At 37.3% G+C, this 15,494-nt stretch overlaps 1 protein-coding gene across 1 annotated transcript in view; it reads left to right on the plus strand.

The window, feature by feature from the left end:
* The window catches only part of LOC115215231 (mitochondrial pyruvate carrier 1), a 34,128-nt gene that overhangs the window by 10,713 nt on the left and 7,921 nt on the right, over positions 1-15,494 (plus strand). Inside the window, exons 3-4 of the mRNA XM_029784462.2 lie at positions 3,626-3,641; positions 12,471-12,551. Coding sequence (XP_029640322.1) covers positions 3,626-3,641; positions 12,471-12,551 — 97 coding nt within the window. The remainder of the gene's footprint in view (positions 1-3,625; positions 3,642-12,470; positions 12,552-15,494) is intronic.

Consider the following 15,494-nt stretch of genomic DNA (forward strand, 5'->3'; position numbering starts at 1 on the left):
ACCTGGTGTAGCCCTACAGCCTACCAGTGTCAGTTAAACCATCTAACCCACGCCAGCATGGAAAGCAGATGTTAAATGATGATGATGATAACTTTGTTGAAAAACGTAAACAAAATTTCTGTTTACCTCTTTTTTCTTCCTCTCCTTTGTAAGTAAGGCATGCACTTTAATACATTAATGTTATCTTTGTCTTTTGTCCGGGGGGGGAGGGGTTCTGTATGTAGTGGGGGTTGACATTTGGCCTCTTTGTTGACATGTATTTAGGTGTCTGCCTCCCTCTCTCACACACACACCTATACCACGTTGTGATAATGGTACAGGACTATGTCTACAGTTTCTTAATGGCTGATGAAATAGATTTGTTTTACTTCTCTTTTTTTCTTTAAAGAAAATGATTAAAGGAAACACTGAGTTTTAGCAAGCCAAATGATTTATATATCTTCTGGTGACAAAACATTTCTATTGAGTTGTTCTTTTTTACCTCTCTTCTGCATCCCGTTTGAATTGTGACATAAACTGATGGATTTTATACATAATATAAGAGTCAATGATCGATTGTATCAGTATATTGATATCTCAAGAATCTATAGTTGCAACAATTATATAATAATATTGCAATACTATTGAGATCAAATGTCAAAGAAACAATTGTAAATTTATGTAATAAAACAACTTGCTCACTCCAATCTCCTTGTGAATAATTATATATGTATATTATATAGTGAAAATTAAGGTAAGCACCAGCATAAATATTTAGTTCCTACATATAGGCGCAGGAGTGGCTGTGTGGTAAGTAGCTTGATAACCAACCACATGGTTCTGGGTTCAGTCCCACTGCATGGCATCTTGGGCAAGTGTCTTCTGCTATAGCCCTGGGCCGACCAATGCCTTGTGAGTGGATTTGGTAGACGGAAACTGAAGACTGTCGTATATATGTATATATAAATATGTGTTTGTGTGTCTGTGTTTGTCCCCCCAACATGGCTTGACAACCGATGCTGGTGTGTTTACGTCCCCGTCACTTAGCGGTTCGGCAAAAGAGACTGATAGAATAAGTACTGGGCTTACAAAGAATAAGTCCCGGGGTTGATTTGCTCGATTAAAGGCGGTGCTCCAGCATGGCCACAGTCAAATGACTGAAACAAGTAAAAGAGTAATATATATCACGATTGCAGTTTATTAGAACTTGGCATTGGATGTTCCAGGTGCATTTGGATGCCTATCTGCAGTTAGACATCCAAATGTTATGTGCATTTATATTAACATTGCTTTGTTCTACTGCCAGTATATGGCATCCACAACCAATGGCAGTGATAATAATTAATCAGTTAACCAATATATGTATTTACTGGTATCTGTACTAACACTGCTGTAAGTAGTGCTGATATAGCACCCACATCCAATGGAGGTAGCAAGTGTAACATAAATGATGGTGGATTAAATGCGAGGACAACTGCTATGACATGTCTGTTGGCAAATGCTCATTACAATCTTCTTTTTGGATGCTGATAGCCACAGTTCCTCCTCCTCATGTTATCTCCTGCCTCCCCATACATTCCCTCAGAGTTGGTACTGTCAATGTAGGCACATTGAAAGGTAGGTCTAGTGAGATTGTTGATATGCTTGAAAGGAGATGTGTTGATGCGTGCTGCATCCAAGAAGTTCAGTGGAAGGGGAGCTTCAGCCAGGTTCCTCATTGGTAAAAGGCATAAGTATAAACTCTTCTGGGAGGGCAACAGTGATGGGCTAGGAGGTGTTGACATACTTCTAGCAGAGAAATGGGTAAATAAAGTGATTGAAGTAGTCAGAGTATGCGATAGGGTACTTAAGCTTAGACTAGTTTTGCAGAATAGCACAGCAACAATCATCTCTGCTTGTGCTCTCACTCCCACCAGGTCTGCCAAATGAACAAAAGGACCGCTGAAAAGGACAGTTACTATATATATATATATATACATGCAATTATTTGGTAAATGGTGCTGAATTTTACACTTATGTAAATAATAGTAACTAGCTGACCCCATGAAAACTTCATGGAAAACACAAAAGATGTAAGTATCTGTAAATTGTGTACTGGTGCCATGAGAAATGTTTCTATATTGCGACAGGAAACCATTCATCTATCCCTAGTTTCCTCATTGACCATCAGATAAGGGATTGGGGACCCTATATATATATATATATATATATATATACACACACAGGGTGCAATGAGTAAATTATTTGCCATTTTATCTTTTTAATTTTGTGCCTGCACAAAATATGTTTTTGATTTTGTCAACTACACAGCATAGTAGGGTCAGTTGGGCAATGTTTGTCAGGAAAACAGCACTGTGATGCAATTCACTATGACAGAAATTTGGAAATGACATGCTGTATTGCTGGAAGCTCCAATATGAACATTTCAGAGTGTTTTGGTGTCAATCTGATGACAGTGCAATCTGAAAGTGATAAAAATCAAGCATCCAGTCAAATAAAGTTCATTGCATATACGTAATTGAGAGACAACTGTCCTGACAGTGTTCTGTGTTGGCAAAAAGTTAACACAAATAATTCAAGCAGTTGGATATATTTCATGATGTGAAGTCTAATGTTTCAGATGCCTCTTTGGAGAGAGACAAGATATAAATATCTCAAGTTGCAAAATTACAAATTATAAAAAAATGTGGGATGATATTGAGGGGTAGATGCAGGGAGATAAAGGGAGCGAAAACAACTAGAGTGTAATGGTATGAGCAGTATAGGAGATATATGATGTGAGAGGAATTAAAATGTAGAAGAGAAGTTGTCAAAAAAATAGCATGATAGAAGTCAGGTGAAAAAGTGAGTGCCAGGGAGGCGGCTGAATAAGGAGTTGTGTTTTATCATTTTCTCAACTTTCTTTTGTTTTCTGGGGGGGATATAATAATCATCTTTTTGAATAGTTTGTTCAATGGCAGCATGTAGCTTCATAATTTGTGTCTACTAAACTGATGATATTCATTGTTATTTATAAGTTTAGTGAATGCTCAATTCCTTGCCATCTTATAGATATTGCTTTTTCTTTTCTTCAGTATCCTTAAAAATTTTTTAGAATGTTTTCAGAGACTGTTTTGATATAACATTATCATCATCATCATCATCGTTTAACGTCCGCTTTCCATGCTAGCATGGGTTGGACGGTTCAACTGGGGTCTGGCAAGCCCGAAGGCTGCACCAGGCCAGTCAGATCTGGCAGTGTTTCTACAGCTGGATGCCCTTCCTAACGCCAACCACTCCGAGAGTGTAGTGGGTGATTTTATGTGCCACCGACACAGGTGCCAGACGAGGCTGGCAGACGGCCACGCTCGGATGGTGTTTTTTATGTGCCACCGACACAGGTGCCAGACGAGGCTGGCTGACGGCCACGCTCGGATGGTGTTTTCTTATGTGTCACCGACACAGGTTCCAGACGAGGCTGGCGATTTTTTAGTTTATAAATATGATTATACATGTATAAAATGCTTTTATTAGACTCCTATTAATTATTTCATATTCAAGTAGTTGTCATTTTTGACTATCAGTTTCTCAAAAAGTTCTGAATTGTTTCTACCACTTAAAATCATTTTAATATCTATTCAGGAATTTTTTTTTTTTTCTTTTGTAGCACTTTTGGGGACCAGGTAAGTTTATTATATTAATATTTAATATAGAAATGAATAACTCATGCAAGAAGGAATGACATTAAATAATAATTTTTTTACTCTATGCATAAAGCCTGAAATTTTGTATTGAGGGCCCTAGTCAATTATATCAAGTTCAGTGAATGACTGGTACTTATTTTATCGCTCCCAAAAAGATGAAAAGCAAAAGTTGACCATAACAGAATTTGAACCCAGAATGCAAAGACGGACGAATTGCTGCTAAGCATTTTGTCCAATATGTTAATGATTCTGCCAGCTCACCACCTTATGGCATTAAATGATAATAGTCCCACTCAAAAAGGTCCCAAAATAAGGGTTGTTTAAGGATGATGAATGAAACACCCTTGTTTCCAAGGTGAATCATGCAAATGCCAAACGATTCCTCTCAATACCTAGCTGTGATGCTCTTCTCACTACTCCTGCTCATGATCAAACATGCATATATTGTCAGCCACTAAAGGACATGCTGGTTAAGGTGAAGCAACTGACAAGCAAATCTGTGATATTGAACAAAATACATGCTTTAGTCCATCTTACACCAAGACAAAACATGTGCATGTTAGCACTTCCAATCAGTTAAGACCTTGAGCCATGGGAGCCAATGCCTGATATTTCTTCAGAGCATTTATTATTATTATTATTATTATTATTATTATTATTATTATTATTATTTTATTCTCAGAGCACTCAGTCTTGTTTGCTCAGGTTGATTCTGTGAAAGCGGACAGCTGCCTGTTGTCAGAGGTCTCACAGGGTCTCTTTCCACACAGCTATGATTAATTGGTTGTTCACTATGTTGGGCCCCATGGAGGCAGTGTGGCTGACTTCCTTTTGAGTGTTAGGCCTCAAAGAGGCAATGAACAAAACCTTTGGCATTATGTCATGCTTGAAAAGGAGGCCTATAAAGCTGAGCAAAATCACTGTTGTGGCAGATACCAGTGTCATGCAAATGGCACCCATGCTGGTGGCATGTAAAAGTACCCATTATACTCTTGGAGTGGTTGGCATTAAGAAGGGCATCCAGCCATAGAGAATCATGCCAAATCAGACTGGAGTAAGATGCAGCCTTCCATGTCACCAGCCCTGGTCAAACCGTCGAACCCATGCCAGCATGGACAACAGATGTTAAATGATAATGATGATGATGATCCCATGCCTTCCTGAGTCTACTTCTTCCACAATTAGAGATCGGCACTTCTTTATGCAGCTGTCTTCATCCATACTCAATCACATGACCATACCAACTTAGCTTTCTCTCTTGCACATTACATCTGATACCTCTTATACTTAAGAAACAACATTGAAAAAATAGTCGACAGCAGTATATCTCCATAAAGGAATTTCACCAAAGAAAGAAAAGAAAATTTAGAAGTAAAATCAAATCAAAATTCAACACTCTAATACATCACATGTAAACTAAATTATGAAACCCATTGGACTTAATCACTGCATGATTTTTAAACCTGGCATTAACTATTATAGCTATGACAATGATTATTCTCTGATCCTCTTGCTAAGTAGATAAGATTAAATATACTCGTATCTTGATGGTAATATGTTTGAGTTAAGTTAATTTTTTGGCTCAAAAAGCAAAAAGCAAGGCCATGTAGGGGGACATGGAGTTATGTACAGGGAGGGTGTTCATGCAAAGAGTTCAGGCCATTTCTGGTCAAAAGAGACTTTGAACCGAGCGGTCATCGGCATCTTCACTATCTTGTCTGGCAGCTTATTCCACAGATCCGCAACCCGGACGGAGAAAGCCCCTCTCTTTCGATTGAGATGAAATCGTCGCAGATAGAGCTTTTCGGAGTGACCCCGCAGCCGACGCTCTGGAGCAGGAGTGAAGAACAGCTCTTTCGAGAGGTTACACTTTCCGCTTATGATGTTGTGAGCAAGAATGAGATCACCACGGTGTCGTCATTTTTCTAGAGAATAAGGAAAAGATGTTCCCTATTTACACACATACGTATTCTTATATATGCATACATATATGTGTGTGTATACACACATTTCAGATAAAGCAAGGTTGATTTACTAGCTGAAAGAGTGGAAACGTGAAACAGTTCTGGCAATTACGAGTCCTTTAATTATAATGTATTAAAGAATACTTAACATTTACATATTGAATTTCATAATTCATTGCAACCACTCTTGGAGTGGTTGGCATTAGGAAGTGCATCCAGCCATAGAAAACCATGCCAAATCAGACTGGAGCATGGCACAGCCTTCTAGTGTGCCAGCCCAGTCAAACTGTCCAATCCATGCCAGCATGGACAATGGATGTTAAATGAAGATGATGATGATGACATTCATCACCCAAGTACCAATGTCATAATCCTATCCTCCTCCTCCCATCCTCACCCCCTCCTCCTTAATTTTGAGTGAGAGAGCAGTGTATGCCATCAAAGTAACACTGGGGTAAATATACGAAACCCAGCAAACCCATCATGACTATCTGTCTGATAAGGGTACACCAGGCTCATGCATTGCAATCATATATACACGACATGGTGATCTCATATCAAGATTAACAGTGCATGACTTTGCAGATAGGGCTCAGTTAAAATTTTCTACAGGTCGAGTAGTCCATCTCACTCATAAGGGTTGGTTAAGGATGTTGAATAAAACACCCATGTTTCCAAAGATGAGTTATCCAGACCCCAAAGAATTCCTTTCAACACATGGTTATGATGTTCCCCCCACTACTTCTGCTTGTGATCAGAGATGCACATATCGTCAGCCACTAAGGGACATGCTCAACTGGTTATGGTCAAACAACTGACAAGCAAATCTGTGGTATTGAGAAGATTTACTGTAGCCCATCTTTTATACCAAGACAACACAATGTACATGATAACACTTCCAATCAGTTAAGATGAGAAGCCATGAAAGCCACTGCCTGGTACTGCATCAGGGCATTTATTATTATTATTATTATTATTATTATTATTATTATTATTATTATGAGAGAGAGTGGTGCATGACATCAAAGCAACATGGGTACAAACATTTGGAGCCCAATATACCCATCATGGCCACCTATCTGATAAAGGTACACCAGGCATATGCATCACGACCATATGTACACAAGATGGTGACCTCATATCAAGATGAACAGTACATGATCTTACAGATGGAACCAGTTAGAATTTTCTTAGGTCAAGTAGCCCATCCCACTCAAAAAGTCCATGAGGAAGGGTTGTTTAAGGATGATGAATGAAACACTCATGTTTCCAGAGGGGAATTATTCAAGTCCCAAAGAATTCCTCCTAACATGTGGCTATGATGCTTCCCCACTACTCCTGCACATGATCAGAGACATGGTCAACTGGTTAAGGTTAAACAACTGACAAGCAAATCTGTAGTATTGAATAGAATATTTGCTGTAGCCCATCTTTTACACCAAGACAAAGCATGTACATGTTAACACTTCCTATCAATTAAGATCAGATGCCACGGGAGCCACTGCCTGGTACTGCATCAGGGCATTATTATTATCATCATCATCATTGTTTGGTTGTGAACTGTCAAAACCATTAGCATGTCAGGCAAAATGCTTAGTGGCATTTCATCTGTCTTTGCGATCTGAGTTCAAATTCCACTTAGGTCTACTTTGCCTTTCATTCTTTTGGGGTCAATAAAATGATGTAATCAACTTATCCCTTCCTTCGAAATTGCTGGCCTTGTGCCAAAATTTGAAATCGTTGTTGTTAGAGGAGGAGGAAAGGAATGACACCTGTCCAAAATTTATGAGTTTTGTTTAATTTTGTTGTTTCAAAGATTGTTATTTGTATTCTTGTACTATCAAATTTAATAAACCGACTTGCTTTCTCTACAGTGAGCTGGCTCTGTGAAATATTCATGAATTTAGGAACTTAAATTGGCAAAATTCAATATTTTAAAACAAAAAACACGGTTTCTCAAATCAAAGGAGATGATGGCTCTTGGAACAAAAGAACTGATTTTGGAAAATACTCTGCTATATGAGGAATTAAACATCTGTTCCTCCACAAATTCTTTTCACCCTCCTCCTCTGTTGCCATGCATAAAACCCTATTTAGAATAAGCAATGGGAATACTGGGTTGTCTTGGAAACAGGACCACCTGTTCAGTGACCTCAGATGTGGTGGCCAAAGTGAAATACTCATTTTCAGTGAGTACAAGATTGTTTATTTTCATGTCAATTAGGAATAGGGGTGGGGTGGAGAAACTGCAGTATTATTTCAGAAAGGTAGGTATCTCATGGTACAGAGCATTTTCGTGGACCCAGAGGGTAAGTTGATGGTCCTGAATGGGAACAGTAGCGAAGGGGGTCACTTCCAACTAGTAGCTGTTTATGCTCTGACAGGGGCAAGATAGCTGGATTTCTTTAGACATCTGGTTTTTTTCGGTGTGTCCCAATATTTAGTGCTAGTGGGCAACTGGAATGCCATCATCGATGTGCATTTGGATTGTACAGGGCTAGCTAATAGAAGAAGAGTGTAAGAGCCTTTTTCAGCCTCCTCTGACATTTCTGATTGTTTGACGGTACTGACTGAATTTCCCAAATCTACCTATGTGGACGTGGAAAAACCACATCGGGTCATCAAGGTCATATCTAGATGGAGTATTTTATACATTTGTAGTTAAAGATGGCATGGGTTGTTCACTATTTAAAATTTCCTACCACACAGACCACAAATTTGTGATTTGTACAGTCAACCTAGATAGGCTCCTGAAGGCAGGGACCCAGTTACATGAAGTGGAATGTATAACTCCTGGTGCACTAATCTTACAGAGACTGAATTAACGAATTAGTTAAGTGGGCATTGATGGGGGTCAATTGTCAACAACAAATGGTAGTTTGTACCAGAAAAGGTGATTAGAATAGAATCAACTGGGTTTAGTAAGGCAGTAATGAAAGAAGAAAACAGTAGAAAATAGAAACTTTGAAGAGGCACTTGGGACAGGCATAGCATCTAATGTACCTGCAGAAAGATTGGCCCTTAACCAATTGTTCATTGCTAAGCATAAAAAGTCTGTGTTGTTTTTCTCTAGGACTCAAGAGAATGAAAGCCACTCAGTGTGTCCAAGTGGTAGGAGCACAACATGACAACAAAGCCTTGATTTGGTCTTTGGTGACCAAAATAGATGCATGTTACTTGAGCTTGAGCAGATGCATGAGGTATATCAGCAGCTCCTCATACAACTGTTTGGGGCAATTGGGGAACTGGAACACTGGATGGACTTCAGTAACTACTTTGATGGTCTATTGCAACTCTTGGCAAGTGAAACAGTGTTGTGCAAAATTGAAAACGACCATGAAAATACAGGATTGGCTGCAGGGGGTGGGAGTGAGGAAAATTTCCTGGTTTGGATGGTCTACCCTACATCATATAAATTTTTATTTATATGTCACATGCTTGGAGGTCTCTTGGCATATATTTACCACAAGTTGTAGAATGGAAGAATTCCTAGTTCTGTGAACCAAAAGCCATGGCACTACTAGGGATCAAATTGATAGTTTTAGGCTTATAATTTTGCTAAATGCAGATTTCAAAATTCTGACATAAGTGTTGAGGGACTGATTGGCAACACCAGGTACATGGACCTGATCAGCACTGCTCTAAGGGAGTATGAGGCAGTGACAAGAGCAAAAATCAACAAAAGAAAGTTAGGCCTGCAACTCAGCGCCTTTAGAGATAGGTCCAGTCGGGTTTGGTCCAGATCTCCAAGTCTCCAGGTGAAGAACTAGAATTAGGTGAGATGTCAACCCACCCATTTCAGTGAAACTGAGATTCTGGAAGCACAATGTGTGTGTGTGTGTGTGCGCGCGTGCACGTATACACACACACACACATTTCCTCTAACCCTATTTCCTCCTCATGTCACTCCCACTAACCATCATCTCTTAACCTTCAGTATTGTGTTGCTGTTATTAAATGTGAGCAGAACTGCATACTTAATCAGGTCACTACCAGAACAATTTCACTTGATATCCAGCCTTTATTCTTATTACTCTCTTTCTATCCACATTTTACACTGATCATACTCCCGGGTCATGAAATAGTCTTTCCTTCTTCACTACTATACATTTTTCACTCTGCTCATGTAATATGCCTGCTTCTCTACCCACTCACTTTGCAGCCTACTGAATATGTCATCTCTTTCTTTCACTCTTTCTCTCATCCTCTCCCTGACTTTAATAGTTATTATTATTCTCCTTTATGCATTATAAGTCATTTCTTACTCTCCCTTATCTCCCCCAAACTCATGTATCATAGGTCACTCCTCACTCCTTATCCACCAGTCTCTATGTCTACCCCTCAAGCCTACCTACTTTTTCTTATCATCTCTACTTATCATCCCTCAACACTGTTCTTCATTCATTATATTCACCTCACACCCATTTCCCATCTCCAGTCATATCTCACTCTTGTTATATCTCACCTGAATTTCTTATGCACCTGTATTTCCTATCTCCCTCCCTACTGTAGCCCCATTTAGTCAAAGAGAATTTTAGTGTTGCAAACTTCATGGTGACATCATTATTACTAGTTCCACAAAAGCAGCACAATGAAAGAAACCCGTGAAGTGGTTGGCATTGGGAAGAACATTCAACTGTAGAAACCATGTTAAGCAAACTTTGGGGCATGAATCACCCATAAAATGAAGTACATGAACTGCTTAGAAAGCTCACTAAATGTATTAAGATTGTTTCTGTTATTTAGATATTTTCTTAGATCATTTAAATAACAGAAACTATCTGCTAAGTGTGTTGAGGCATTCAAAGATCTATTACTTTTTTTAAAAACAAAAAGAAACTTCTCTCACCATGTGAAAAGACAAACTGCATGAAGTATGCATAAAGATGGTGACATTGTATAGATATTCACTACAAAAAAATTTTGAAGGCTGGAGTTGATTTAGTATTAGATATAAGTTTAATGTTCTTGAACATTTTCATTAGCTTCCAAAAAAAAAACCTTTAACGTTGATGAAAGGAGTGTCCAAATGAAGAAAAACATATTTCTGTCATTGATGAATGACTGAGTGATGTAAAGTGTAGATCAGATGTTATAGTACTGCAAGAATTGAATGGGAAAGATTAACTAACTCTCTTTTACTTGTTTCAGTCATTTGACTGTGGCCATGCTGGAGCACCGCCTTTAATCGAGCAAATCGACCCCGGGACTTATTCTTTGTAAGCCCAGTACTTATTCTATTGGTCTCTTTTGCCGAACCGCTAAGTGACGGGGATGTAAACACACCAGCATCGGTTGTCAAGCAATGCTAGGGGGACAAACACACACACACACACATATATATATATATACATATATACGACAGGCTTCTTTCAGTTTCTGTCTACCAAATCCACTCACAAGGCTTTGGTCGGCCAGGGGCTATAGCAGAAGACACTTGCCCAAGGTGCCACGCAGTGGGACTGAACCCGGAACCATGTGGTTGGTAAACAAGCTACTTACCACACAGCCACTCCTAAGTGAACAATGTTTATATTTGTTTTTATTTAGAACAGAAAAATTCTAGATTACTGTCTGCAGAATTAATATTAATCAAGTTTGTTCATGAAATATTCTTGAACAATTTTGCTAGAATCTGATAAGACTTTATCTCTTAAAACAAATGTCCAAATGAAAAAAAGACATTCTCTCACTTACATTGAAGACAGCCTCAATTCTCAGCTAACTGGGAATTGAGACTGTTATTTTCTGACTACCATTACAAGTCCCTCCTCTCTCATAATGGAAACAGTTTTATGCTCATTTCCCTTACATCCTCTTAGTAACTAAGAACTCTCTAAATCTACTCTCTCCATCATGGAGTGATGTAACTACCAAGCTGTATTCAAGGCAATCCATCTAGGAAGTTGAGTACTCTGAACAGAGGAGACAAGTAGTAGTGAAGGTCATCCATCTAGGACAGCAGTAACTCTGAATAAAAACTAATACTGTGAAGAAGGTTTGTGTAACAAGCATTCAAAAATAGTTAGTAGCAAGAGCACTCATTAACTGAATTTTTTAAACTGTCCAGAAAGATCACTGAATACTATCGAGAGCTTCTAATACCTAGGTGACCTTATTAGGCTGCAATGGGAGTTGTAGGGTTGAAAATTTCAGGTGACTATTCTGAAGGAAATAAAGGGTTTCTTTCTCTAAGTGCAGGGCAGATTGTATGATGCCTACGTGTAGAAACATAGGCACTCAATGAGAAAAATGTGTGCTTGCTGGAAAAGAAAAATGAAGCAAGTATGCTCTGGTGGATGTATAACATTTACATGCAAGAATGATGGTTCACAGATGAGCTACAATAAAAAAAAAAATTGGTTGTAGATGAAACGACATACTAGTTCGATGACTGTGCTATACAGATATATAGTATGTCTGAAGTTGAGTAAAGATGTGCTAAACAATCCAAGTGAAGGTAACCTCCAGGCTACTCTTGATCAATGATGAAAGGGTTTCCAGATACGATCATCCCATCTCTTTTGTAAGTTCAGGATTCTGTTATCCACTGTGTCCCGTTTTTTAAGACAGGAGGGTGTAATTTGGGGAATATTTGGAAGCTAATTTTAGCAGGTCAAACAACCACATAGAAACTTCTTTATTGGCACTATGATGTTGGATAATTGGATTCTACGAATAGATGATGACAAATGACTATATAACAAATAGCAAGATACTGTACTGGGGAAGCTTGTTCATCCCATGCCAACATGGAAAAACTAACACAAAATGATTATGATGTTCATTGCTAATTTTATGCTATATCATAACATTGTTATTATATCTTACTTTATTGTTCCAGTTGCCAACTGGGGCCTTCCACTGGCTGCTATAGCAGACGTTAAAAAAGATCCAGGTTTCATCAGTGGGAAGATGACAACTGGTAAGGACATATTTTTAAAAAATAATGTTTGACATTAATAATTTGTCTTTATCAAAGTAATATCTTATTTCTTTTCTAATGAAATATTTTAATAAAATACTTATTTCTAGAAACTTACAAATTCTCTAGTTATTTAATTATGGTAGCATTTCAAAGGAATGTTTTCTAGTGATGTTTTATCTTTTTATCATTTTGAGAAGAGTAAGCTGTAACATGTTGCACACATCATTAAGAAATAGTAAGATTGTTTTTATTCAAATATCAAGTATCATTGTTTTTGTTCTGTGTGTTTGCCTGATTTGCTTCAGGGTCTGGACAAATATCGCAAACACTGTAGAAACTAAAGAGTTTCCTTTTTTTAACCAATAATTATCAAGCAAAAGAAATAGTCTTACTTTTAGATTTTTTTCATGTCTTATAAATTATCTGCATTTTGATTATGTAACCCAATTTTATTCAGCATGTTATTCACCTATTGATTATACAAACAAAATGAAATGCAGTAGAATTATATTCACATGCATAGATATACTGTTACAATTTATTTCATTTGGTGGCCGTAGTTCTTTACAAAGCTCAAGTGTATTCAGTATTTCTGCATATATCTGCAGCACGCTTAAGTATTCTCAACAAAAAAACTCACCTGGTTAATTGGCTACAAACCCATTCACCATAACTACACTTGTTATCTTGTAGGCATTATTTCTTCTTGTTGCTTCTTGAAGCTGTATAAGAACTTTGTTATAACTCTTGCTAAGATCATTTTACTTTAATTGTCCTTGTCATTGTTGAACTGAATTTATTAATTTTTGTTATCAATCTAAAAAATTCTAGATATAAGTTTGGTTATTGTAATTTCAACTGGTGGTGTTGGCATTTACAGTTAAGTTTTGCAGTTGAAATATAAAAAAAATGTGAAACATATACTAATAAAAGATGGTGTAAATTACATTTGTTAATCCCAAATTTTATCATGAATTAGTGAATTCTTCTTTATGCTAAATCTCAGTATAGCTGAATTAGTCAGCTGCTAAATGTGGTAGTTATGTTTCTTGACTTTCATTAAGTTCTCACTACATTTGCCATATCATATTACTTTATAAATAAGCTTACAAAGTTCTGCATTTCTAAATCAATTTGTTCTGTTGAGTTTTTCATCTTAACCAGTATCTTTATAGAAATATGGTGATACTTTCAAAATGTCTGTTTCTGTAAATCATTCACTTGCAACATCTTTGTTGAAGATACTTATTTATCAGCTTGCCTTAGAGATTTGTAGGAAGCATTTGGAACTTAAAAGATTTAACTAAGGATAAATAAACTAAGATTTAATAATTCTAAAACTATAGGAAACTTCAGTGCTCAGTTCAGTCACTCACTAGTGGTTTGATCAATACATAGTTAATATAGGTTTAATGTATGGGATGTCTGTGGAGTGTTGAGGGGTAGTTAATTGGGTTGAGTTTACTCAGTTTGATTGTATATTAAACATGTACAAATTCAGCTTATCAGCTTTGGTTTTTCATTATGTGCATGCAAAACAGTGAGAATTTAAGCAATAACATATCTATTGTAATGTGAATATATGAATCATTTTATGCTTCATCCTTGGTGAACTATTTTACCATGAACTGCTAACAGGTTTTTATTTTATAGCAATGTGTCAGTCCACTTTCAGTCACTTGGGGGTGATCAGAATCCTTCCACAACATCTGCCCTTTTAAGAATTAGTTTCCCCTCACGTCTCCCCTTTTGAGAATTAAACTCCACTCAGTTTTAATATCTCTTTTGCTTAGGGTTCAATTCCAGTGTTTCTGTTCTTTTCCATTTTCTGGTGTTAGAACATGTTGTTTCAAATTGTTTGGGTGTTGGTACCTCAAACATGTCATGAAATACTTCCATAGGGATTTCCTTTCTTGTGACTTTTTCTGTGAATCTTTTTTTAAGTTGGTTAATATGTCTTTTTTCCTTTTACCAGGAATAACACTCTTCCAGTTTGTTTAATAATTACACCATCCTCCCAGTTTTCTCTATCATATCTATAGGTTTTAAAAAATACTTTGTCATTTAACTTAAAAAATTTTGAAGTATATTTGTTGTTCACCTTTTTCCTATTTTCTCTCAGTATTAGCTTATCAAAGATGGATCTGACCTTTCTAGCAAACATCAATTCTTCAGGCAACATTCCAGATGGAGTATTCAGATTAGGTGTTACTTGGTACACTCTTAGAAATTGTTTGAAGTACAAGGTAGTCCATTACTTTGTTGTTGACCTTTTTTAAGGCCCTCTTGGAAATGTCAACCAAATGCTCCCCTTGTCCATTTGTTAATCCCAGGATGATACAGAGTGGTCACATGTTCAATAATGAACATTTTACAAAATTTTCTGAGCTCATCTGAAGTAAATTAAGTTCCATTATTGAACACAATGGTGTCAGGAATACCATATCTAGTGAACAATTTGTGTACAAAACTTAATGTAACTGCAGATGTTGGCTTTTTACACTTATGCACTTCAGGCCACTTTGAAAAACTGTCCACCACAACAAGGTAACATGAACCCTTGAGTGGACCTGCATAATCAGCATGTAGTCTGGACCATGGAATATCTGTTTTTGGCCACGGCTGCCATTTAGTGGTAGGTGCTTTTGCAGCTAGGGTACAACCTCTGTATTCTTTCACTAGTTCTTCAGTGTCACGGTCCAATATTGGCCAATATACATAACTTCTCATTAACAATTTCATTCTCGAAATCCCTGGATGACCAATGTGAAATTCCTTTAGTAATCACTTCTGTAGTGTGGCTGGCACTACGACTCTTTGTGCGTACATCAACATATTGTCACACATTAAGAATGAATTCGAATTTGTGTTGTGTTCAGAAAAACACATATTTTTATCTCTTTTAGCCCTCAGCATTTCTTTCATTTTTTAAAGGCAAGA

Source organism: Octopus sinensis, linkage group LG8 (genome assembly GCF_006345805.1).
Source record: "Octopus sinensis linkage group LG8, ASM634580v1, whole genome shotgun sequence".
Classification (NCBI taxonomy): domain Eukaryota; kingdom Metazoa; phylum Mollusca; class Cephalopoda; order Octopoda; family Octopodidae; genus Octopus; species Octopus sinensis.